The 27,273-nt window shown below is 38.9% G+C and overlaps 2 protein-coding genes across 10 annotated transcripts in view; both read left to right on the forward strand.

The window, feature by feature from the left end:
• Nucleotides 1-3,524, forward strand: part of sorbs3 (sorbin and SH3 domain containing 3) — a 28,420-nt gene extending 24,896 nt beyond the window's left edge. For 7 of the 9 annotated variants that reach the window (XM_055048849.1, XM_055048854.1, XM_055048851.1 and 4 more), the window contains 4 exons: nt 164-679; nt 803-888; nt 973-1,079; nt 2,227-3,524. In XM_055048849.1, the coding sequence (XP_054904824.1) occupies nt 164-679; nt 803-888; nt 973-1,079; nt 2,227-2,288 (771 nt within the window). In that variant the 3' untranslated portion in view covers nt 2,289-3,524. The remainder of the gene's footprint in view (nt 1-163; nt 680-802; nt 889-972; nt 1,080-2,226) is intronic. The other 2 variants (XM_055048857.1, XM_055048855.1) reach the window with 2 other exon arrangements.
• A 709-nt stretch (nt 3,525-4,233) lies between these two features.
• Nucleotides 4,234-27,273, forward strand: part of pdlim2 (PDZ and LIM domain 2 (mystique)) — a 35,126-nt gene continuing 12,086 nt past the window's right edge. The window contains exons 1-6 of the mRNA XM_055048858.1: nt 4,234-4,562; nt 12,002-12,129; nt 13,997-14,148; nt 16,885-16,954; nt 17,382-17,533; nt 20,110-20,173. Of these exons, the coding sequence (XP_054904833.1) occupies nt 12,037-12,129; nt 13,997-14,148; nt 16,885-16,954; nt 17,382-17,533; nt 20,110-20,173 (531 nt within the window). The 5' untranslated portion in view covers nt 4,234-4,562; nt 12,002-12,036. The remainder of the gene's footprint in view (nt 4,563-12,001; nt 12,130-13,996; nt 14,149-16,884; nt 16,955-17,381; nt 17,534-20,109; nt 20,174-27,273) is intronic.

Here is a 27,273-nt window from a genome sequence, read left to right on the forward strand (position 1 = left end):
TGTGTGATAGCAGATCAAACATTCTGCTGGAAATGTTTGATCGGGTTTTACAGCAGAGAACTCATTAAGCAGAAAACAGCTCTTTCAGTTCTGCATCCAGTAATGACCCACACATTATATATATGAAGTAACATTTCCTAATTTTGTTTCCTTTCCCCGGCAGGGCGAAGTGATCTGCATAACCAGGCAAGTTGACGATAAGTGGTTGGAGGGCAGGATCTCTGGAACGAACCGCAGCGGCATCTTCCCGGCCAGTTACGTCCAGGTCAACAAGATGCCCCGCACCAAATACTCCACGGATGACTTCTCAGCAGGCCCCATGTCTCCTGGGCCACAGAGTCCGGGGCGTCCGCTCCACTCCCCGTCCCCGCGGTCACCACTCATTCCTTTCACGCCACCTTCCGTCAGCCCCAAACTTGAGCACTCCCCTCTGAAACCATCGTCACCTGTCCCGTATGGCGGCCCGGGCTCACAGTCACGCTCCCCCAACCAGACACTGTCACACCATCGACTTCCCCAAGGCACCCCCAGTATGGCTTCTCCCACCAACCAGAACAGCAACCTGGTTGCGGCACACTCCACGTTTAGAGCAGTTTCACCTTCTTCTCAGCCGTCAGCGTCCGTGCACAGAGCGGCTGCTCCTTCTGTGAGCACTCCCAGATACACTGGTCCCTCACAGGTCTGCTCTCACCACCGCCCTCAAACATCACAGCATGCCCACGCCTGTGTTTTACTTGTTTGTGTCGATACAGCAATATTTATGATGTCACTTTAACTGATGTGAAAATTGTTTCCCCCCCAGGGTGCAATACCAAGTCTGTACGCTCCAGTGAATGCGCATGTCAACTCACAGAGCAATCCTGGTTCAATAGTGGGGCAACGGCAACCGTACGTCTGTTTTTTAGCCTTTCTGCTGAACAGATGGACTATGTGAAACCATTTGCATTAATTTGATTGTCTTTTGAATCGTAGGTATAAAGCTGTTTACAACTACACACCCCAGAATGGAGATGAGCTGGAGCTCAGAGAAGGCGACATTGTGCAAGTGATGGAAAAATGTGATGACGGCTGGTTTGTAGGTAACAGACTTTCTGTTGTTATCATCACTTTAAATGAGGCGAGTCTTACTGTGAGCTAACTAACCCATGAGAATTCAGGCACACTTGTCTTTGAAAATATGTAGGATACAATGTACATAGATCAGACCAAATGAAGCACAAACACCAATTTTCTGGAGAAAAAGAAAAAGATCTCAATTGCACCACCTAGTGTCCAAGTGATGTGACATTTGTTACATTGAGAGTGCCTCTTTGTTACATTGAGAGTGCCTCTTAGATTCTTTTGCTCTGTGTTTTAAAAGGCTACATTCCAGAATAAAGATTTCGAAAACTGTTCCTTGTATATATTTTTGATAAATTGTGCACTAAATAGTCTAATCTTCAACAAGTGATATGACCATTTTCTTCCTGTGCGGACTAATGATGATGAAGTTGCTGTCTGATTCACGATTGCAGACTGCTTTGGATCAGTTCTAGTTTATAACCTAGACTTGTGTCTTCTACCCTGAACACAGCCTTTTGAAGTACAATGTGAGATTTGTGCATTCATTCATATGTGCAAATGCTAAAAAGAGAAATTTTATTTCCAGAAATAGCCATTTTATATCCCGTCTATATTGCAGACAGGATAAACGTAATCAGAAACACTCCAACTGATTAAAGATATAGAGACATAGTTTGACCAAAAACAGGAGAGAAATTATTTTTCTTGATTTAACATTTCTGTCTTGGTATTTTTTTTTCTTCTGAAACATATTATAAGAATTTTTTATTGAAGTCAGATATATATCATCTGGAATCTAGATGAATCAATACCTACAGACAGTTGAGAGTTATCTTTATGAAGCACAGAAGAGCAGGGATGTCCATGTTAATGCATCCTTATGGCAACATTATTTACTAGTCAGTAAGCACTAGCCTGCACAATCATTGCTATACTTTCAATTACATTTGACAATTTTTTTTAATATTTTTTTTTTTTACCAGCGTCAATTTGCAAGAAGTAACTTTAAAACAACACAAATGACAGAACATTAAAGTGTTCTTTTTATGTGAGCGCCCCCTCTGCTGGACATAACAAGACATTACATGTTTTTTTTGTTACAAATGTATCAACAATCCTTTGTTTCTGTGTTGTGACCTTGTGTGTGCTCTGTATTGTCTGCAGGTACGTCAGAACGGACTCATACTTTTGGGACTTTTCCTGGGAATTACGTGACACCAGTCTGACTTCCTCACTCGCTGCTTGCCAATATTGAGTGGGACTGATGAGCATAGCTAATGAACATTTCCTTGTCCCATTTACTGCTAATGTTTTGTGGAGTTTGCATGTGCACTCTGTTTTTCCAGAAGAGAAGGGAGGGACACCGTGTGGTTTCTCTCCTCACTGTCCTGCATGTGTGAACACATATTGAATGCGAGCGTGTGTTGCACAGTGATTCCAGGAGCGTTTTTATACACTTTGGAGCAACACTGATGTGACTGATTCTTATGCACAAAACGAACATTTTAGTTTCCTTATCCCACAACTTTTTTGCAGCTGCAGAAAATTTGCATTCCTTCCCACTGATCAGCACTATTCCCTCTGAGGTCCTTAAACAGCACACTGCTGCACTCAGCCTTTTGTCACCACAGTGCCTACACAAACCACAACTGGGACGTAAAAATAAAGATAGAGAGTTTTGCAGCATTTTTCTGAGTTATTAATATTTCTTTCACATATTTCCCCCCAGATTTTCTTTCAGATGTCTGAAATAACTGAAGCAGTGTTTGAAGAAGCATCACAATCGACTTTAGGATAGTAAGGGCTTTGACATATCGTCATCTGTTTACTTCACCAAGTCTATGGTGTAATTCATGCACTAGTTTATTTGATTACGGCAAAGTGATAGGCTGTTGTTTTCTGCCTGCTGGTGAAAAGTAAAGACCACCGTCATATTCTCTGCTTTCAAATACATTTTCATGTATGCTGCAGATGCAGCTGTGTTTCAGAGGTTGGATCAAGAATGCTCTGATGGTTGAATTGTTATTTGAAATGCTAAATTTAATGGTGTATGTGACGTGCCAAAAGTAGCTGAGGACGACATGCGTCTGTTCAGATGTTCATGAAACATTCCCAGCTAACCGTCTGCTATGTTTGCAACAGCTGCTTTTGTGATGAATTTTTTGTTTTTGTTTTTACATTGTTATTTGAAAGCAGTATTCAAGAAAATTATCTGTTTTTGGTTCAAGTGTAACTTGATAAGTTAATAAGACTTTATCTAAAAAAAAGGCTCATCTTTAAGTGAAAATTTTACCTAAAAAAATGATTTTCATTTACTAGCCACATGAGATGATTGTACAGATTGTAACAGTTTGTAAAACTGAAAGGATAATATATATTTGCTTAAAAGGAACAGTGTATTGCATATCTATGGTACACAATTTATATTAAAGTTGATTAAATATCACAGTGATAAAAAGCGACTGGTGTTCAGTTATTCGTTTTGTTGTATGTTTTGATAATATTGTTGATCGTTTGATGTAGACAGAAGATCAATGAAAGTTCAAAGCTGATTTCTTATTCTTCTAACATTTTGATTTAAATCAAAATAAAACTGCATCAGAAGTTCATGGAGCAACACATGTACACAGAAAAGCATGCAAGCAACTTAGTAGATTAAACACTTTTCAAGGTCATGCTGTTTTATGAAAGTCATTCAGCTATGGGATTTTTATTGGTTTCCTCTGTGATTCACTCCAAGATTACACAACGTGGTTCATTTAGATGATAGGGACATTTGAACAAGATTGTGCAATTTAAGGTCACAGGTTCAATAGGTTTGGCTGTGGAGTGATCACACAGCCCAACCATGAATCAACATTCAGGCACCTTTGATCGAGGTGTCATCAGTGCTTTTATTCGCAATGACCTTTAAATCACCAACATGGGAGTGTCTTGGTATTTCAAGTCTTCTTATTTCACATTTTAAACTTTCTCATGTCCCACATTGAGCTGCTCATCAATTAACCCTGTCTCCTGTTGCACGTCCCACTTTTCGTCAGTAGGAGGCGCATGAGCACCAAGCGCGGTTGGTTTCGGATCAATAGCTCAATTATCTGCTGCTCCCTGCTCTGCTCTGCTCCGCGGTAAGACACGCCCCCTCACGTTCAGCTTGTGTCAACTTTTTTTTTAAATTTTGGTAACGGCACATGGCGTCGCGAGCTTATCCTGGTTATACCACAGTGCGCGCGCTCACAGCTGGCATTCTCGCGTGTCTTCTAAACCCTCCACACGGCTGGCCGAGAAGCAGCAGCAGCAGCTTTCCGGTGTCCTAAAAGCTGCTCTTATTCTCTCTTCTTCTTTTCTTTCTTTTTTTTTAAATAACTATTTTGGTGACAGCGTCTGCCAGACTGCAGACACGAACCGTGCTGACTCCTGGCTGCGGAAGGCTTTTTGTTGCTCAGAAATAATATTTCACAGGTGGAGGAGAAGACAGAGTTAATTGCACCGCATTTAACTTGGTAAGTAGCTCCGCTATTCCCATCCACATATATTTTGTTTGACACAGCTCGCTTGTGGGAGTTCATGTGACAGCACACAGCTTTGTATAACAAGTAGCGTGGGTTTCATTTAATGATAAGCGGGACACCTGGATTTATATTCGGTCTGAAGCCTTCCGGGCTTATAAAAGTTAGAATCCACAACTGTGGCTTCACAATTTGTACTGAAGTCACAAATGACAAACATTTTTTATATATTTTTTTTTATTTTACAAAATTATTTCCACATCTGATTTAAAACATTGGCGGTTGATAAAAGAGCTATACAATACAATAGAATTAAATCCAAACATGAAACTAATTACTCAAAACATTTACCATCAATAAACAAGTCAACAAGTGTTTTTTTTTTTTAATAAAAATCTTTTGATAAAGACTATTCCCATTCTTTGATGGGTATATGAGGGTAATCTTTCGAAGTCTATCATTTTTAGTGGGTCTAACAAGCAAAATATTTGCCTTCAAAAGTCTCATAGTCCTTGAAATGTCTCTAATAGCCTCAACATACAAACTTAAACTCAAGAGGCTTCATCCAAAACGTTCACTCTTCCACTCACTTTTGTCTCCATACTCTTGCGCTGACAACTCTGTTTGACCATTTACCATTGTGTTTAATCTGACATGATGCCATGAGCAAGTTTCATTGGACTACTCATACCTACTTAAGGCATTGTGCATACTCGGGTCAAAGGGCAGGTAAATTTGATCATTATATTGACACTTTCCTGTCGCACCAAGCATTGTGCCAAAAGGAAAACGGCTGATTGAGCAAAGTGCTCTCAAAGGTGTGTGTTGGTGTAGAGGTGTAAATATGTTGTGGCCAGATGTTTTTGAAACTTTAAAAGTCCTCAACTGAACTTGCAAATCGGTGAGAAAAAAAGAAAGGTCATCAGGGGTGAGATTTTAAGAAACTGACATGTGTTTATGCCTTTCCTGTTCAGAAGGTTTTTTCCATTAGGTTTTCAGTTTGATTTGTGATGGAACTGAACCAGGTGCAAACCTCTGAAGCTCTCAGACCCATTACATCAGTCCAGCAGCTGTTTCTGTTACCCTCCTAACCTTTAAAGTTGCCTGTTGAATGGTAATGATGTGCTTTCATGCTTCATTTTTGAAAAGTCAGCCTTTCAATGCTGCATTTCTTCCCAATGTTTTTTTTTTTTCGTTAAATGTCTGGATAGGCCTGCTCCTCTCATGCTGCTCTTCACGGAAGGTCTTTAGAAATAACTGGACCTGACTCCGAGCTCAGCAGATGGAAAACTACTTGAGGGGTTTCAGAGCACAGCCCCGAACAGTCAGAGTAATTCTGCCTTGTTCTCAATACTCCTGTGATTGCAATTTGAATATGTTTTCCATTGTGTCTGGCAGTCTTTCATCCCCATGTTTCACCGACCCTCCTCTTGCTCTTTGTGTTGGTTTTACTGACAGATTGGTGCTACGATTGCGAGATGAAAACCGGTTAAAGTCATCCAAAACCAAAGGCAGTCGCACTATAATTTTGGGTAGAAACAAACAGAGGCTTTTCAAGCAACCAAGTAGAAGTTGATGAGAAGATGTCCATTTGTTTTTCAGTTGTGGTCCCCTAAAGCGAAGTAAATATTTGAAGATGTTTTTAGATGAGCATTTTCTTGTGCTGTGTTCCGTAACAGATATGCAGCAGAAGTAAGGTCTGCATGTTTCTTGTCAGCAGGAAGTCTGTGTTTTACTTTCAGCAGACGGGTTTTGACTCTTGCCTTCATTTCAAGTTTTGTGCAAAGTTTCAGAGTCAAATTTAACACAGAAAATGAAAAACGAATGCTCGGCGAACATTGGCAATGAATCTGGAAACATAAAGTTGCAGCTGTGTATTTTGAGGGTGCACTGAAACGAACAAAGTTCTTCTTACTAAAAAGGCAACAGTGCGTTTTTGAGGATGTGGTGAGCTGCTCCAGTTATGAAACAGTCGAGGCTGTTGTCTGATTTCTTTTGCAAGAAATCAGCATCTTCAATGCGATACAAGGTGTTTTGAGTAAAAATAGTCTTTTTATCTCCATCAAGTACTGCTTCAAAGTCTCACTCCAGTCCACTGTTGTGGTGCTTCATGTAACGCTTTCATAGAGCAGAATGCTAAAGATGAGCCTCCACCCTTGAAGTTTTCTCCCTGGAAAAGGGAGTAACCCACAAAAATTACAGGTATGTTTCAGCTTATTATTAATGTGCTGACACATAAGCAATTAAACATGGCGACATTAAACACAAAGGAAAATGAACATACACCCCTTTTTGACATCACAAACCTTGTTGTTGTTTGATGTTTTCTCATCCCCCTGGGTGACTGCAGCTATATCTGACCAAATGGGTGTGATTTGGTGAATATACGGGAAGTTTTTTTTCCCCCCCTCTTCTCTGCCCAGGGAGAGGCTTTGCTGCTGCATTCCTCTCCTTTTTGTTCACAGGGTGTGAGCTCAGGTATACTTGGTGGAGCTGTCGGCGCGGTGCACAACACCCAAGTTGGAGTCGGCAAGTGATGTCATTGCTGAAGTGGGTTGTGGAAGGTTCACACTTTGTGACAGGCAAACAGAGAGAGAGCCTAAACAAGTGTCTGTGATTCACGTTGGGAATATTTCCCCTGAAGCTACAGTGGTTCATCTATGTGCAACTCCGCAACAGAGTTACTTTTGTCTCCTCTGTTCATCTGATGCTAGTTCAGTTTTGGGAAGCCAGTTAAGTATATTTTCACCCAAACTTTAAAGGGGTAGGTCGAGGTTATTTTTAAGTGAGGCTTGGCTAAAAGTACGTAGTCGATAACATCTTTAATTTAGTATAAATCCAAATTTATGGGCCTGGAGGCCAAAGCTATTGGCTAGTTAATATCTTCCTTTAAATTGCTATAAAATTTTGGTTCCTTTTTTATATTAGTTACTTTCATCATGCAACATACCCATTTACAAGCCTTGACAATACTGTGACAATAACTTTTATAAGATGCTAATGTTAGCATCTGATCCAGAGCTTGATATTGGCACTAAACTTTACGAAAAAATTTCTCATGTATATATTATAATGAAAAATCTCTTGAGCTTGATGTTGTGTGACTGGGCAATGTCCTACCTGCTGTGAATGACTATCTGGGCATTTTGTTTTGTATAAATCCAGATTAGTTGGTCAATTAAATAGTTTCATAATCCCGGAGTGAAAGCAGGTAGAAGACGAAGATAACAGCTGGCTGGTAGTTGGATCAAACCAGATTTCTACTCTCTTACAACAACAAACTCCATAAACTCCAGGTGGCCAGGAGTTTTATTGATCTAATTACATTTTATCAGAGTACAAAAGTTCCAGTTAAAGCGCATTTGGAAGCAACTTATTTTTCCAAATTTCATTCCTGTTTAAAAATTAGGTGCTAATCCAGCAAGTTGGCATTGTTAAATGCAATGATTTTAATTGTTTCCCGTGATGTTTACTATTATATTAATGGTCTGACTTTTTGCAATAATTCTCTACTTAAGCTCATTCTTTCCACACAAATTTACCTGTAAACATAAGGGATGGTTGCCATGCTGATTTGGCGCCATGCGAAACAAAGTTACTGACTCATCAAAGGCTGATCATTCTACCTCACTCCAGTCAGCTGCATGCACAGTTTCAGTTTTTCAGTTTTCAGACTTGTGCTCACAGGCATCAATTATTCAGCTTGAATAACCCATAAGTACAGAGGTTAAATGATGATGATTGCATGCTTGATATTGTATGTCTGTGTGGTAATGGTTGCATGCACCGTTTGTCACAAGAGAAAGATATCTACAGAAAACAGTCAATGTGCTTCGGTCTGTGGGGATTTTAATTTTCATTTCAAAGTACATATTGCTTCACATAATATCTGTTTATTTCTTACAAATTATGTTATTAAATGTGGGACACAAAAGTGTTTTATTTTTTTGGCTGAACTGAAAAGATTTTCTGCACATCATAGTGGTGAGTACCGAGTTGAATGCATTGCTGTCTTGTCATATCGTCTTTCTGTTTATGCCTTTAGGGATAAGTTCTTAGACATGCGAAGTGTCAAAGAGTCAAACATTTTGCGTATGAAGATGACATGCTTGAACTTTACCCAAAAAAGAAGAATGTCCCTGTGAAAATGAACAGACTGAAAAAAGACAGATTTCTAATCTCACTCGTAAAAAAATGTCAATTCCTATCTTGAAACTTAATTTTATTTTCTACAGAATGAGAATCGGCTTCATTGGCCTTGATTGTGTGAACAAACAAGGAATCTGACTTCAGATTCTGATGAAGTGAGAATGTACAGAAGATGTGGAGATCTTCTGTACATGCATCACTCCATGGCAGTGATGCATGGAGGTGGTAGTACCATGATTTTAGATGGAGGAAGCTTGAGAGAAATGCCAGGTAATTTGTACAAAGATTAAAGCTGAAGCAAATCTGGATCCTGAAACATGACAATGATCCAAAATGTACCATTAAATCTACTATAGACTCAAAACTCTGAAATGTAAAACAGGGGCCTAGTCAAAACCTAGAACTTGGACTCGTATACGAAATAACATCCAGTAGTAGACCATGAGGGCATATGGGGTCGCAACTTATTGCTTTGCTAAAAATTGTGACATTAATTCGGTGGCCAGCAGATTCTCAGTAAAGTCATAACCCTGTCTGTTGTCAGAAGTGGTTTTCTGCAGCTTAAAGTAATTTCTCATCAGGATGGTGTCCTGCTTTACAGACCATGCAGAACCAGACAAAATTATCAAATTAATTGATGCTCCACATTAATTATGTGAATGAGTCACTTACTACTTTTTGTGGCAACGAGAAGAGAGCAAAACATTTTTTGTGTGCTGGCAACTGCTAGACAGCGACTGTGGGAAAGGAAAGCTTTCTCAAACAGCTTTCACTTTGTAATCTCACCAGTTGTACATCATACATAACTCGACTACTGATTCTTACTGCTGCTGTATTTTTCTCTAGCCTCTTCTCCAACCTCTGAGCCCAGCCACAGCTGTCACCCTCTTTTATTTGTGTGATGCCAGCAGTAAGGACTCACAAAATTGGCAGGGTTCTGGGGTGGTTCTGGTCACTTTATAGGAACGGCTGCAGACACTCCTACAGCTAAAAGACTCCCCGGAGGCTGGGAAAGTTTGGGGTGGTTGCTCCCTGTCATTAGCACTACTGTGCCTATTTTTGCAGGCCACAGTAATTAAGAGACCCTAATGATGGTGAGCCCAGTAACCCTGTTAATTGGCCCAGACTTTTAATGAGAAACTAGGTATGCGCCGTTTGTCCTAAACACTTGTGGAATGTGCAGACAATGAAATGGGCGGGAGGGGAGGAGTGCGACTGCTGTCCTGGATCTACTCAGGCCTGCAATCTTTTTCTAATCTTCATATTTTATGTTTCCTTTCTGCTATAAGTTGACTTGTATCAGTTTTAGTCTCCATATTAGCTCTGGATGCTAAAAGCATTGGGGGACGTTTTGGTCACATTTCCCAGTTCATTTTCACTATTCTGCAGTAATTAAACTTTAATTATATTGAAATCTTAAGTTTACAGTTTATTTAAGCATGTGACGTCTGTAGATTTATAATGTGGTGAGCAAAGAAACGCCATCAGTGACTCGTTTTAATGATTTCTTCCATTATTACTGGGTTATACTGATCTTTCTAAGAGGTTCCTGCTGTATGCTAAAGAATTAATTATTTCCTTTAGGGTGTCTATTTATTTGAATTAAAAAATTGAATATCAGGTGATTCTTTTTTTTTGCATTCAGTATATATAATAAAATGACTTACAGGATCATTTACACATCCACCTACACATTTACCTTTTTTATGCAGCACAGTCACAACAGCTCTGCATTTTTGTGTTTTACAGTTCAAATGTGTGTATGTACCTGCAGAACTTACCCCATCATCACATAGTATTGCTACAAATATGTTTGTGTAGGCAGTTGAATAACAGGCAAACTTCATACACAGCAATTAACAGGGTCTAATTACAGGTTATAGCAAAGTTGAAGAGCAGGAGTTTGAGCTCATGTGGGACAAAGAAATCCTGCATTTTATATAAATGTGTGTCAACAAAGCTTAATTTGCATAAACTAACAGCTTGTGAGGAATGTGTCCTTTACCCTTTGCCATTAAAAGCTTAGACTTCTTGTAAAGGATATTGATGCTGTAGTTTCTTATCTAAATCTAATTATCCTTTTGTGCCTTGCCGACATCATCTTTGTAAGAGAACATGTTTGTTTTCACGAAACAAACAAGCCGAACATTTAGCTGATATTGTCTTGTACAACCTGTTGAAAGATTTCTGATGCTCAGAGGGAGCATGACTGCCAAAAATGGTTCTGTCCAATTCATCAATCAACATTTCAACATGCATTTTTTTTTCAAATCGGTTTTCAGTTTTTAAAACTCTGTATCTGAAACCCTTTTTTTTCATCTGTTTTTATTTAGTGCTACTTTTGCTTTATAAATTGAATCAGATTATGTATAACTAAATCTCTAGATGAAATAAAAGCACAATAGTGCTGATCCTTTAACAAAAATAAAGGTAATTTTTTAAAAATTATTTGTGCAATAAATGGATAAATTGAAACAGAAGGGAATAATTAAACTGTAGGTTTGTGCACCTGTCCTATGTTGGGCTGAAGTTGGTACTTGGGACACTTTTGGGTCTTGGTTTCACCTTCGTTTTTCAAAGAACTTTGAGGATAAATTACGCAGGCTTGAATTATAAGGGAAATGAATGCTGCATTTTTAGGTTTTGTGACCTAAAATATGATGTATTCCCTTTAAATGCTGGAATTTCGAACATTACTGTAAGCAATAGATTTAGAAATACAGACGACTAGAATATTACAGAATGTGTAAACGACCATGCAAATCCTGACCAATGAAATTGTTAAATTACTTTTGTTTCTGTAATGTGAGCGTTTCATGTCTGAAAGCGCTACCATATGTCAAACATGCCAGAACCTTATACACTGCTGTATGTTGGATAAACACACATTATGTGTAAATGGATGCAGTCATAAAATGTTTCGCTTCTTGTTCACTCTGTCTGGAGGATTTTGTTTATTTATTTTTGTTGTCTAGAAGCAGTCGGATTTAATGTGTCTTTGGCTCTGCAGGCTCTTGAGCAATTTTAGTCATATGTCTTTGGTTTGAGATTCTTCCCATTCCTATTTGATGTGGTTGCACAATCCATGTCAAGGCGACTTAAACCAGTCAATGTGAAGATGAAAGGAAGCTCATTGAAATGTTGACTGTCTTCACAATTTTATCTAATGCTAAGTCTGGTTGAAAGAAATGTGCAACTGATGAAAGCGCTGAGCTGTACATAAGCTGCGGTTTGGCACATCACTTGCAGCTAATGTCATGTTTACAGTCTCCTTTTTTTTTCAGGGTTGGACTGGAGCCTGTGTTCATCTGATTGTTCGATGGCATTAACACTGAACTTGATCGGCCCCTCTCCATGGGGCTTCAGAATATATGGAGGAAGGGACTTCAAGAAGGCCATTACCGTATCAAAGGTACTTTATTCATTTTACTCAAACTTATCTTAGGAAAAAGGCTGTATCCTCTGTTTTCTCACAAAATACAGGTCGTAATGGTATGTCATAGAAAGCAAACTTCCTCTTATCTCTCTTCTTGTCTTTGTGCCTGACTGTTGCTGTGTAATGGCCATTTCCTTGACCACTGGATGTGTTAGAATAAGGTGGATGTGGATTGTATTGGAAGGAAGCCACTGATTACAGTTGAGGTGGGAGGTGAAGGATGCCTGGTCTGAACAGGGCAATGTTTGGAGAGCAGATTCTGTTCACCCCTTGTGCGTCAACAGGTGCATCAATTGCAGCTTTAATGAAACATTTTCATGTTTTTTTTCTCAAGATATGTTCCAGTTCATTCAAAAGGTGCAACATAAAAAGCAGAAGCAGTAATCCTGTGGTGTGAAATAAACACAATCCGGAAACCTTGCTCAGACAGACTTCTGCATAACTGAGGCACCCTGACCTGCCTCCTGCACATCCTGGTCCTTCACAACAGTTTATTTTTCCCCTTTTGCAGCAACACCCTTCTTCAGTAGCTCCTGATACCATTGATATATTATGCCTCAATGGCCTGAAGTTTAAAGCACATTTAGTATTTGGCCCTATACTTAATGGCAAATGCCAAAAGAAAATGCCTGCGCTTGTAAATAATGGGGTTGTCAGAAATTGTTTTGAAAAACTGTCATGGGAAATATTTAGACTTTTTAACAGGATTGGTTATGTACCGATATGGTTGGAGAATTTTAAGCTTTTGGCAACGGCTCAGTGTTGACATGCCTGGATTCTTTATTCTGTTGACCTGAAAGATGGCTTACCTCTGTTTGTCTTGGCGTCTAAACTTTGCAGAAGAAGCTCTAGCTGATCTTTGTTTTTGTGAAATCAGGCTTGCTCTGATCAGAGAAGACATGCACTGCTGTAGGTCACCACAGCAACTCCTGACATTGCACCTCTGGCCTCATACTTCTCTAAGCTGAATGGCGAACTGGATGCTGAAAGGCCTTCTGTTTGGACTCATTTTCATTGCTCCGATTTTCCTGCTTTTAACTCATGTTTAAACTTTTTGTTACTCCGTTGCCTGTTTTTAACTTGTCAGTAAAACACAGACAAATATCATCCTCATGTCTAAAGATACAACTTTATTACCATATTTTTTTCCTGATGCGCATTTGCTGATTTTACAGTGCCTTTCAAAAGTATTGCTACCCCATATTGGAACCGCAAACTTCAATGTACGGTAATTATTTTGATCTTGCATAATCAATTAAACAAAGTTAATTGCTCATAACTCTGAGGTGGATTGTATATAAAATCCTGTGCATCATTGTTTTTTGTTTGCATTTGTACTTGGGGGTTTTACTGCAGTCCATGCAGTAGCAATGTGCCCTCACTGTGGGACAATAAAGGATATTTCTATTCTGTTCTATTGCATTCAGGGATATTGCTAGAATGATGAATTTATGATGGATGAGGCAGCCCTATTACTAACAAAATGGTACTAACAGTGACTGATGTAATGTTTTGGCTCGTTAATCTGAAAATCCCTTTGTGGTGTTGGTGGAGTACTGTTTGACGTGTGGTGACACTTGTAGCAGAAGTCAGATCCTATCAAGTTATGAAGAAATGTCACAATAAGGATTTCTTCACAAGAGTGTCACAAATACTTCCACTGTTAATCAGCACAGTACACCCAGTCCTATGTGCATGTTTTTTCTGTATAAAGAATTTAACGAGCACTTCATTTCCTCTGCACATTTTTCCTATTTTCCCATTGTGTGGCTTGCCCACTGACTTCAATTGGAGGTTATGTTTAGGACGTAGGGCAGTAACTGGACCTTATTTTTCTTAACAGGTCAATGGAGGCAGCAAGGCAGAGAAAGCAGACCTGCATGCTGGTGATATCATCCTGGAAATCAACGGTGAAAACACAGCTGACATGCTGAATGTGGAGGCCCAGAACAAAATCAAGAACTCAAAGACTCATCTGCAGCTTTTGGTGGAGAGGTACAATAAACACTGATCTGCTTTTTCAGTAACTGTGGACTTAGTTTTGCAGATATTTATATGTTGCATATATAAACAAAACAAATGTAGTGCTTGGGACATGCTTGAACATCACAAATATCTTCTACATCCCAAATGGTTTGTTTGTTCCAAAGCCACAATCTTTGCGCTGTGTTCACCTCCATCAAGCAAGCACTGTACAAACAAAACAAGTGATTGTAATCAGGGGAAATGCCAGGATGTATGAGAGCCACTCTGTTCCTTTCCCCGCTCCCTCCTAATAGGCCTTGTTGTAAGATTTGCAGAAGCCCTGTTTGAATGCCACTGAAAACTTTTCCTCTGAGCCCATGCTTCCGTCGGCTGGCATTTTGATTAGAAGTCCTCCCTAAATTCTGCTGTGGTCTGGGTCGATCTGTTTGTCTTGTTCTCTTATGGCATGCAAACATCCACTGAGACACACTTGCACACGTTTCCACAGATTTCCTTCTCGGATGTCCTACGTCCATGTGAGTGAATTTTTCCCTCCTGACCTCATGTCAACAGTCAAGCCAAAAACACCATTACTCCTTGGCTGCCGGTACAATGCCACTGTGCAGCCTCCGCCCTGTTGTTGATCACAAAAACCCTGCATGGGTTTTCAGCACCTAAAACTCACCTCACAGCCTTCTTTAGTGTGGTTGCTCAAAAGCCTTTTGAATTATACTCAGACTCTATGGTGTGAATGTAAGATAGATTTTCACCAATTACTTTTTGATTTCTTGGGCTCAGTTTTCTTTATTTTATGGCATAGCAAAAGAGAAGTAGTTTTTGAACTATTTCCCAAAGTATTAGTTCCAGCTTCCTATAGAAGAATCATATAATCAGGCTTTGGCTGTTTTTGTCTAACGGAAAGTAACATCCAACTTAGAAAATCTATACAGCCTTCTTCTCATCTCTTAAATCTGTGTAGCTTTTCTCTTTTAACATGGCTTCTCAGTTTTTCAATATTTTACAACGTCTTGGTGATTGAGGTCTTATCTTAATTGTACAACCTAAGTTGTACTTTACCACACAGCTTTGCTGATTAAATAGATTTTTTTTGTAAGAGTAGAGAAACTCAGACATTTGTTTTATTAAAAGTGTTTCTTTTAATAATCCTACGGTTTTGGCTCAGGCGCCACATCGACTTTTAAAATTTGACTGCCAGGCCGGGCTAGCACCAGATGCACACATATCAAACATAAGCATAAAAAAGCACTACAGTTTTAATACTTACATTCACTTTTAGTGGGAAAAGAGTTGTTGATCTCCCTTTTTTGCCAGTGCATGACAGCCAGGTGTTAGTTTTGTTGTGGCAATTCTCAGAACAGCGCTGAGCTTTTCTTCACTCAGCTCAGTTTGAATTTGTTCATACATGTAAGTAAAGTCAAACTATACCAGCATCCTCTGTGCCATCTTCTGGATATTTGGAAATTTGACTGCACTTAATAAAGCTTAAAACCCGTCCACTTTAAGAGAGTTGAACAATCAGTTCCACCTGCAACATCTGAGGTGCTGTTTCAGGGTCTTGTGTGAAGGGAGATGAAACTTGCTGCCATTCTCAGCGCGGTAGACGACCGTCATTGCGTTGACTGGTTGTTAGCATAATTAGCATGCTTGGTGACAAAGTGGCAGCTGATGTTGTATTCTTTAAAAACAGCAACTGTTTCTTGACAGATAAGAATACAGATTTTGACTGGACTTCAGTGAAGTCCACCCCTGTTTTAGTCTTTTTCTTTTTTTTAAGAGGACAACAGCCAAGTATGCTTGTTTTGCAGCCCAGCCAAATGTCCTCACACAGCTGCCACCATTTTTGACTGGTAGATTGTTTATTTCTCAAATGCTGTTCGTTTAAGAGATTTAATGAGGCACACACCTTCCAAAAAGTTCCACTTTTATGTCAACAGTCCACTGAATATTTTCCTCAGGGTTTTTTTTTCTGCAAGTGTGTCCTTGTTCTTGTTTCTTGTTGGTTAAAAGTAGTTTTTGCCTTTGATCCCTCATATGGATTTAATTAATGCCCAATTGCTCTTTCTCTCTCTCTTTTCGTTCTTTTTTTAATTCTTGAATTTACCTTGATTCTAGTAAATACCCATCTAGTTGGGGGCATTTGCAGCTGTGGAAGTCTTCAAGTCTAGTTTTTCTTACCTACAGCAGGTCATCAGTGAGAAATGGCAAACAGATGGTCCATTAGCAGTCAAATTCCTACCATCTCTCCTCTGAATGCAATGTGTGGACATAAGGCCACTAGAAGGATTCCTTCATTGCAATTTACCACAAGCATCCCAGCCTTTCTGTGTGCCTCTCCACATTGGATCAACCAAGAAGCTGACTATTTACGGCCCTTCAGCTGACTGTCATTTGAATAATGCTCATGTTTAGAATAGAAGTGAAGTCCAAAACATTAAGATGCACCTTGGATTAGAATATATGCAAAATAAATATTTCACAAATACTTGGTGTTCTTTCAAAAATGGTCACTTTCCCCTTTTCAGCATAATCAGGAATACATCAGCATCTTCATAATTCCATTTAGACCAGATTTACATACTCAGAATATTTATCTTGCCTTAAGTTTCTGTCTGCATTACATTTCTTTTAATTCAGCTGTAATTGGATCAGACCTTAACCCAGGTGCACAGCTGTGAAATGAACTTCTGGGTTGTAAGGTATTGACTTTAAAATCCATCTGAATTCTGTGGTTTTCTTCTTTTTAAGACCTGAGACTCCCAACTCTACACAAACCAACGGCATCAGCACCCCTGATCAGCTCACTGGACGCTTCCAGGTCAGTGCTGAATCTCTGAGGGACTTTTCATGTTTTATTTGGTCTGATTGCTGACGTCAAACATCAGATAGTTTATAAATTACAAACCCTCAAGTGGACCATACTTTCAATGTCATGGAAAGCTATCAAATACATATTAATGTATGCCTTATTATAACAACAGCAGTTTTTGCTTCACTTATATTCATGCGACATTGCACAGCCACTTATTGCATGTTGTGCTTTTCTGTCAAGAGGAAAACGGCAAAACACACAATAGGAATTTAGTCATTGTTTTTTATCAGTAAGATTTCAATGGCCTTTCTGCAGTTTTCTTAAAATGTAATGGTTACATTACATGTTTTTGTGTGGTGTGGATCCAATCAAGTTACATTAAAGAGACAAGAAGTCATGTAATTTTTCTTTCTTTTACTCCTTCTTTGTGCAGGAGGTAGTCATAGTGAGTCGAGACGAGAACCAGAACTACAGTGAGTATAAAATCTCCAGTCCTACGTCACAGTCCCCAGGACCCTATTCATCATATTCTCCTGTCAGCCCTGACAGAAGAGGGGGAAGACTGACACCAACCATTAATAAGAGGTAGCTATTGTTACGTAACACTGTAAATATCAGTGCACACCTTGTTCAAGCATGCATATTCAAATAGATTCTGTTCCTAAAAGGTATAGCCACATAGTTTCCACCAGAAAACTTGCTAAGCTCAATGGTAGGTGACCACCAGCAGCCCTCCATGTTGTTGTGTTAACATTTGCTGAAGTTGTTTTGAGCTCCAGTTGTTCACAAATACAGCTCAGAAAAATGAACCACTTATCACTCGTTTTCAATCTTGGCCTCTTAAACGTGTCCTCCTCTCTCTTCATATATAGTTATCATCAATACAGATAAGATCTGTATTGATGAGAACAAATCAATACAGATTTGATCTCATCACATCTGTATTGATGAGAACAAATCAATACAGATTTGATCTCATCACATCTGTATTGATGAGAACAAATCAATACAGATTTGATGACATCAAATCTGTATTGATTCACTGTTAGTCCTGGTGATGATCTCAGTAGGAAGAGAGCATCCCTGAATTATATCCTGCTTCAGGCCTCATATTACCTTGGGCCAGCCCCAAGGGTTAAAAGAAATATTACCAATATTTATTGTCCATTTCAGGTATGCATAAACTAAATATTCTTAGGTATACCATCCATATATTTCTTGTATTAAGATGTTTAATGTCCTTACTAATGTCTGTGGCTTGATGCAGTGTTTTGATTTGCTGGTTATGATTAGTTACTTATCCAAGCGAATAAATACTTTGATTAAAAAAAACCCCATCGGTCTATTATTTACTGGTGGTGGGGTTCATTTACATTAACTTAATCAAGTTGCAGGTGAAGACATAGAGCCAAGTGCGTGACAGAACACGTATTGAGCGAGCATGTGTGAGATATAAATGCACACACAATGCATCATTCTGCTGAGCACCTTCATGGAGGGATCATCTTAATGCTGGCATAGGCAAATCTGCTCTGCAAGAGCCTCTTCCAAATAGACCAGTTCGAGTAAAAGGTGGTGTGTGCTGTCTGTGCCGAGAAACAAAATTTTGAAGAGTGAAATGACCAGGTTCATTGTTCTGAGCTGAGTATGCGAACGCAGGACGGTGAAAGTGATGCACACCCCTCTGCCTAGCACCTTCTTTGCTGCGTCAACTATAAACCTATGTTGCAATCACTGTTTCTGGTGTATCTGGCCTGGCAGTGGGGAAAGTAACCTTTGGAGGACTGCCATGCTTTTAATACACTAAAGAAAATCCTGAACCAAGAAGGTGGGGACAAACAACTAGTTTAGGAATCCTTTTATTGTTACAAATAAAGCGGCGTATAACATTTCAGAAACTCCACACTCCTGCTAATGTTGCTAAGAAAAAAATTATGTGCAATAAGTGAACAAATGGATATAAAAAGAACTTCAACCTGTCCTAAAAAGACCATGAACATAGTTGAGCGTCTTTCAGAAGCTCAGGTATTTAGAGCAGAATCAGAACTGTATTTGGACAAAAGACACCACCAAGTGCTCTCTTGACTCCACAACATTCAAGTCAATAGGTATGTGAGTGACACACAGAAGGTGGAGCCATGGGGTTGTAACAAAAGATATGCACAGGATATCACATTCCTTCTTTTGCATTGAGTTCAACAAAAGGCAGAATGGGGAATGTTCACCATAGTTTCTGTTTGTGGTGCAGTTGCTCGCTCTCCTGGACAATTTTCATTGGAAACAGTTTGTTGTTTTTGTCTGGACTCATAAATGTTTCAGCCCAGCAGTGTTTTGTCATCAGTTTTAAAATAATAAGTAGGAATCTGATGCTGAACTACTGTAGATCATCAGTAGATTCAAATTGTTCTTGCTTTGTAAGGATGTGAAATCAGACAGAGGCATGATGGTTAGGACATTTTCTGGGGCAGAATATGTTCTTAAAGCTACTGCAGGACAGACGAAAGAAAATATAAGAAAACATTTTGTTCACTGTTCCTATTTCATCTCTTAAATAGGAAAACATTTCTCATTTTGTAAAGATGAAGTGAAATTAAGGGTTTCAAGATCTTGCACAAAAAAACTTGCATACATTTTTCCTCAGCCTACATCAGTCAGTATTCTGACAAACAACCTTTTGCTACAGTTAAAGTTGTAAGAAATGTCGCTTTTGTAAAATACTCTGCAAAATTGAGATATGGACTTTGACTAGAACATTCAAAGACATTAATTTGCTTTGATATAAACTGTTGCGCTGTAACTCCGTGTCCAGGAAAGTTACCCTCTGTCCCAGTTTCAAAGTCTGTTGCGGCCTTGGTATCTATTTTTATCATGAACTCTGACCTTGTCTCTGCTGAAGGAAAGCATCCCCACAGCATGATACTGCACTCTCCACTTACTCTACTTTGTCTTGGTTGTGTTACGCTGAAGTATATAGTAGTATATAGTAGAAGTACTATATAGTATGTAGTACACCCCTATACGTAGTACTATAAGTATATAGTACCAATGTGGCGAATTGAGGAAAAAGTTTAATGGAGGTTCATAAAGTCACAAGACTCCGTATGTTGGCTGACTTAGGAATTGTTATGCATCAGTGACTTATTTTTGTCCATATTTTACAGTGTGCAGCTGCGCTCATGGTCACCAGAGGATAAAAACAACCATCTGTCCAGGCCTCACTCTCAGGTTGGTTTCAGCCAAACTCTTCTTGTAAATATTGCCATCAAAGCAGATTTTTACTTGTCTGAGATTTATGACTTGTCCACCATTTCAGTTGCTAATTTATGTCTGTTCTGTGACAGTGTAGATGCTCATGTACTGTAAAATGCGTTTAATTAGAATTAGGAACAATAAAATCTATATAAATATATTTTTTTTATGTCTTAACTGTTTGCAGTATGCTGTGGTTTTTGGTTGAATCTCTGTTCTTTCACTCTTTCTATCTTGAATATAAGCACCAGAATTATTGCCTGGAAACAAGCAGCCTATACTTGCTCCTTGAAAATAAATCTGTCACGCAAATGAAGTTGGAGTTTTGGACTCATGTTCACTAAGAAACTTTTTTTTTTCACCCTTTCACCCTTTCCATATTTATTTTAACTGCAATAGCCCAGTTTGCAAGAATAAAAGTATTAAATTATTTGCCGTTCCTATTGGGTTGTTGGTCTCCGATGCCACACAAGGTGCCCTAAAAAGAGTTTGTGGATGGTCTGTTACATGCGACAGGAAAGGCAGGAAACGGGTAGCTTTGACATTTTTATAGCAGGGAGTGTATAAGCTTCAAAGGTCAGCCTTTAAAAATATTTGGCATTATGCTTTACAGCAGTTTGGAGCCATTCAGAGATCATTTCAACAAAAAATGGCATTGTATCAGAACAATGCTTTAACCTTTGACTGTCTGAAAGGAGACGCATTGTTCTCCAAGAAGTAAAATACAGACTTGGGGTTCTAAGAGTTCTTGTAATCTATGGTGAGTCTATTTATCCTTCCAACAAAAAAGAAGGGGGACCAGGGCATCTGGAAAGACTTCATTGAATTAAAGAGAAAAATGTTGTGGGAAAGTTCATCACAAGCTATTTCAGCTATGCTTACATACTTGGTCTCATACATTTGGTCCCAGTAGATGACAAAACATGTGAAATGACAACAGAGGGGGGGAAAAACACATTCACGACCTTTTGTGGTGGCTCAAAAAAATTCCAGACATTTTTCTTTTTTATAACTTGAGATAAGGCATAAAGTTAGATAAATACACAGAGGTTTGAACTTTAAAACAATCAAGCGTTCTTTTTAGAAGGCAGCTGGCTGAGAAGGTCCAGTTCATGAGACCATGAAGAGAGCTGGCTTGTTGAATCCATGCCTATAATGATTTTCTGAGACTGTGCTGGAACTTGGGGCCAGTGGGTCCAAGTGGATCTTGAGGATATTGAGGTGTTTTCTGTTTTCTTGAAAATGTGTCCGATAATAACAGAAGTTAAGGATTTCGGTCTGAACTTTTGCATGTGTTAAAACTGGCTCTCTGCTCATGTGAGACCTGCCAGGAGTGCAGAAAACGTCTTTTGCAGCAAGAGATGAGACCATTGTTCTGCGCTAGAGTAAACTATTACCAGGCATTCTTTCCAGATGCCTTTTGTGCAAAGCACACAACAGTGCTGGCCATCAAAGTGGAAGAAAAATTATGCATAATTTGAAAAGTCTGGTGATCATTATAGTTTGTTTTATATATATATATATATATATATATATATATATATATATATATATATATATATATATATACTCTAATAGTGTGGAATTTCACTTTATGGACCTGATACCTTCTGGTTTTTCTGCTCAATTTATAAGGGTTTTTTTAAATGAAGAAAAGCAGTGTAGTTGAGTATTGTGTTGTGTTGAGTTGTGTTTCCATTTATCTAATAGTAACTGCAGTGTTTCTCAATGGAAGCAATAGTTTTAGGGGAATTATGAGCGGCCATTGACCAGCTTGTACCGCTTTTATACTTAAGTCAAAATGAGTTCACACTATTTAAACACAATCTTTCCTTATCTCTCATGATTCAAAAGCCAGCCATTTACTCAGCTGGGTGATTTGAGGTCAGTATAACTTAAACAACAGAGCCTTTTGTCATAGTCTGAAATAAAATTTACTTTATAAATGTTGCAACAATTGAATAAAGTTGTTTTGATAAACTAATTTTCCTATTTATAGCTTATAAAAGTTTTTTTAAAATCAAAGTGGTTATTTTTAATTAAATGTTCTGGTATTAAATTTTTTTTAAATTGAGGCTTTACATGTGAAAGTTAAAAGCCCAACTCATCTTAGGATTTATTGAATTCAGTGGACTGTCTCTGTTTCACTAAAAATGATCCGACAAAAACATTGTGGTGCATTTTGGGAACTGTAGGAATTTTCCATGCAGTATTTTGACTCCAGGCCAGGGGACATTGGTTTATTTAGTTGCTGAAAAAGTATTTGCCAGCAGCTGGTTTGCTACATCTTCTTTTTAAGCACAATTGTGCAAATTGTGGCTTGACTTACCATCAGGCTTGAAATGGTGCCTTCTCTAACTAAAGCCTTAAGTAACCCACTGAAATATTAGAGTAGGGCTTTTTGGCATTTAAAACCACATTCAAAAACCCACAGTGGGGTTCAGCTTGATGTGGCTTTCTGCAAATCCTGGAGGACAAAACTGGGAGTCAGCCATCTTAAGGGCACATTACGGGCCATGTTTTGGTGGAAGGACTCATCAGAAAGCTTTTTGGGAGGAAAACTGCTTTTGAAATAAGCTAGTATGTTTTTCATATTAATGGTGTTTCTGTTTAATCTGTTTGTATGTCTTTAGCTTTTCCTGCATGAGAATCCTTATGGTCTTTTGTCCTAAGGTATATTTTTGCCACCAACTTTATTCATCTATTAATGTGTTGCCAAGTATTTTATTTATAGTAATTTAATATAGATTTAGATTTTCTTCTACTTGACTCGGTGGAATGATTGATCACTACCTTGTTGTGACGGTGAGCCTCCTACTCCAGAAGATTTCTTTCATACGCCTTGTTTGGGGGAAAATGGCTGGGAAGATTGCTACCATGGCTTCATTGTGCATTATGCTGCTCAGGCTGGCAGAAACACTGCAGCCCAATGAGTGAGGAGATGTGGAGAGTCCATGACAAGGCCTTCTGTCCTGCGTGAAAGGTGCAGAGCCCTGCTGTATCAGGTGATCAAGCTCACTGAAAAAGCCCCTAAAAGGTTTTTTCACCCTTCACTTGGCTTCCTGAGCGGAGAGAGTAGGATGCGCAACAAGATCCCCTGTTTTTCATGGTGTTGGATAGCTTGAGAAAAAGTCCTTTGACAATAGTGACTGTAATGGCTGTGGAAGCCTGGTGCTGCTTTTCCCTTGTGTCACAAGGCTTGTTGTTGTGCGATGAACAGAGAAAGGGGAGGCGGCTGGAGGGGGTTGAGGTGGAGCAGAATGGACACCAGGGAGCCTCCTGACATTCCCAAGCTGTCCTTAATGTGAAATGTTCCCAATTTGGATTTTACTGTGCCTGCAGCATTTTTTTGCACAGAACATGTGCATAATAACCTGAAAGGCTTAAGATTTCTTGCCTAAAACCAGTACTGCATTTTAAGACCCGAGTCTTGACTTTTTAACGTATTTTATATACAATTGTAATGTATCTAGTGCTTTGCAAATGTAATTATGTTCCAACTTTTCCTCTTTTTGCCAATGTGCAACTACAAAAAGATAGCCATGCTACTTTTGACTTTCTGTTGTCAGTCCATGAAGGATATTTTTGCTCATTCGACTTTGCAGCACAGCATTGAGATGTGCAGACTTTTTCAGATTACATCAAAAAGCCTTGTAGTTCTAACTGCAGGAAAATGTTGTCTATATATTGACTCAGACGGGTTGATTACAATGCACACCCCAATGTTAGATTAACAAAATGTGAATTTGAGAACTACAACTGAATTTCAATGCAGTAGTTTGCATTTGTCTGTCACACAATCTTCCTACATACAAGAAAGATTGTAATCAAAATGTTCAAAGGTTATAAATACCCTTTTAAGGCACATTATGTTCTTCTGTATTAGAAGTATCAGCCAAACTATGCTACCTTAATAGAAAACCCTTACAAACCTCATAGATGTGGATGTGTTGCGTAATATTAAAGGAAGTGTCTATGTGGGGGGGAGGGAAAGTTTCAATTTCAGTCCAATATTGATGGTTTTTTACATTTGTGGTGTTTTGTCTTGTCATGCCAGGATGTGCTTGACTTGTTGTTTTGTTTGCAGACTTTAATATCTGCTATTTCATCACTGAGTCAAAAGGTAAATATTTCCTAGATTCCTGTAAACTGAGATTATATCTGAGGGAGTTTAGCGACTGTCATGATTCAGAGCATTTGTTTATGTCATCAAGAAGTGGCCACAAAGAGATCTTGATTGCACTGAACAGGGCCAAAACAAAACGACTTCTCATGAGACATGAACCATAACTCGGTCATTATGTCTGTGCTCCCGGTCTGTGTTTTTAAGGATCCATTTTGAGGTTAGGAAGGCTTGCCTTTGTGGCTCGCCTGATGCTGTGCTGTGACACAACAGTTGCTGTATAAATATTCTTTCAAGCACAGCACGGCCAAATATGTCAGGGTGACACACGCTTTTAGATAATTGTAGACCAAACATTTCCTCTCTGCTAAATTCAACTTATTTCTCTTGGCATTGAAGTGTGCCACCACAAAGCACTTTGTCCAAAGATGGAGGGGTCAGCCTCTCCATAAATCATGTTGCGTACATGTCCAGAGAATATTAGCAGGCATAGCGGCATAAGGCTTTGTGTTGGTCCATTTTCAAAGTTATGGTAGTGCAAAGCTGTGTGGTCTTTGCTTTGAAACAAATCTTTGAAAAGATTCAGACATAGACAAAAGTTTATCTGTGGCCAATAAAAACCTTGTTGGCTGTGGTAGAAAATGTTTGCTGTTACTGTAGGAAACCTGAGATAAATTCACTTTATTGGAGTTTCTCGTTTGTCACAAAGTACACAAATGCACATGTTTTACTTGATGATGATGGCTTTGAATGATCTACTATTTCTGGTCTGCTATGCCTGCTTTTCCTGTTTGGTTTGGCATGTTGTTGGGGGGGGTAAGCCAAGCCAGTGTCCAGGGAATGCTACTGGCTGTGGTTTTAGTGGATGGATGTTTTCTTCTCCTCTGCACAGTGAGCTCTGTGACTGGCCAGTGTGAGGCCTTTTCACGTGGACTGCAAGCCGTTAAGCCTGGGTCTATTGTGGCCACTCCATGGGCAGCATGCCTCTCCTCATCCCCACTGACTGATGAGCCTGTCTGTTTTCCTTTCCCCTGGAGTGGAAGAGCAAACTGGGTCTCTGTTTGGTTCCCTGAGCTTTCCAGCCCTCCGGGTGTGCACATGAGGAATAGCTGGCCTTCTGCATTTTATTGGGAGCTGTTGGTGGGAAGGAGAGGGCTCTTTTTGTGAGTCAGTGCCTTTTACGAAGGTGGCTGAGGGGCGATTCATCATTCCACAAGCTGTTCTCGAGGCAACAGCATTAATAAGGAATCCTCAATGTATCCATTCCAACAGAAACAGACTTTATGTCCTGTAGTTTTATAGTAGAGAACACCTATATTTTAGAGCAATTGTTTTCATTTGTTGGTCATAAATCGTTGCTAAAGTTGGAAGACTTTAGCAACGACTGGACAAAATTTGACTTAACAGATCTTAAGTCATTTGTGAAAATTTCCATCAAATTTCAGGGATTTGGATTTGAAACTTACACATAGTCATCTTTAATTAAAGTTAGTGAAGCATTTGAGCTTGAGCAGAATAACTGCATTTTGATGCAGATAAATACAGTGGAGAACACTACACACCTTTTACAGACTTGGAGATTTTATGAGACTTAAAGTAAATGCAAACACAGATTTCTGCAAATTTCTGGTAAAAAAATTCATCATACTCAACACCTTTACCTGACGTGGGTCACTAGATCTGATTGGTCAAACAAGGTTCAAGGTTCAATACACAAACTGTCATGAAGAATATAATTTAACAAACCAGTTGATGGCTATAATGAGGCAATTTGTTGTTGAGTTTTATGAGCAAGAAAATAAGAAAGTAAACTAACATGACTGATAATCTGCCATCACTACTTTATTTTTCCTCTTTGGCTATTATAAAAATAAATAAATATTGGTCAAGTTTAGAGTCTTTCTAAGAAGCTAGCACATTGTTTTCTTAAGCCATTTCCTGTCTGACCTCGTCTTTTTATCACATGTGGACGTGGTCAAATCTGTAATCGGCTCACTTTATGGGTCTGCATCCAGATTTGGTTTAAAATATACAAACCTGCTTAACTGAGACTTTGAATGTACATTTTAGAGTTTTTTTTATGCCAACTAGCCTTGCCATCTCTTTCCGGTTACTTCAAACTTGACTTGCTTGGAATCATGCATAAATTATGACAAAGCTTTCAGTGTGTCATTAGCTTCAGGTGAAACTGTAGGGTGTATACATCTGGCTGAAATATAGCTGGGTCATTTAGAGCCTGGGTGAAGGTTTGTGGATTCAGGTTGCCCATGTTTACAAAGGCATAATAAGAAGTACACAGTCAGTCATACTAATCACTGATCTGCAGCAGTTTTAATTGCTCATGTTTTTTTAGTGTATGGTTTAATTTGTTGTTTTTTTTTGATACTTTGCAAATCTAAAATTTATAGTTTTAAAGATGCGTTTTGGGACTATGTTGGAGCTGATGGGAAATGTCTCTTTAATATTTATTTACTTAAAAATGTTATGCATTCCTTTCCCCTATCCTGAGTTCCACACAAGGATTTCCATTTATAACCCACTGGCTCCATGCTTGACTCAAACCTGTTGTAAACATTTACTTATGTATGCATATTTTCTCTCCCAAATTCAGTTTTTTTTATGTGTGCAGGGTATTAAAAGGCGTGGGGGCTCTCCCCCATCTTTACTTGATCATTGTGATTTTTTTTTTTTTTTTTTTTTTTTACAGTGAACATGGTTTGATTCTTTTTGCTAAAAGTAAGGAGATTTGTGTGACCATTTATTGTCCATAATGAGCTACAGATGTGTAATGAGCTTCATATCCACTAAAACGGTTTGGGGAAAATTCATTGAAGTCTGGAGAAATTGTTTCCCATGGCACCAAATATGTGTAAATAAACGTTCAGACTTGTATTTATCCCTCAGATTTTTAATGGTAATGTGTGGTAGAGGCTGACGCAGACCACCTACATTA

Source organism: Poeciliopsis prolifica, unplaced genomic scaffold, assembly GCF_027474105.1.
Source record: "Poeciliopsis prolifica strain line A6 unplaced genomic scaffold, Auburn_PproV2 SCAFFOLD028, whole genome shotgun sequence".
Lineage (NCBI taxonomy): Eukaryota > Metazoa > Chordata > Actinopteri > Cyprinodontiformes > Poeciliidae > Poeciliopsis > Poeciliopsis prolifica.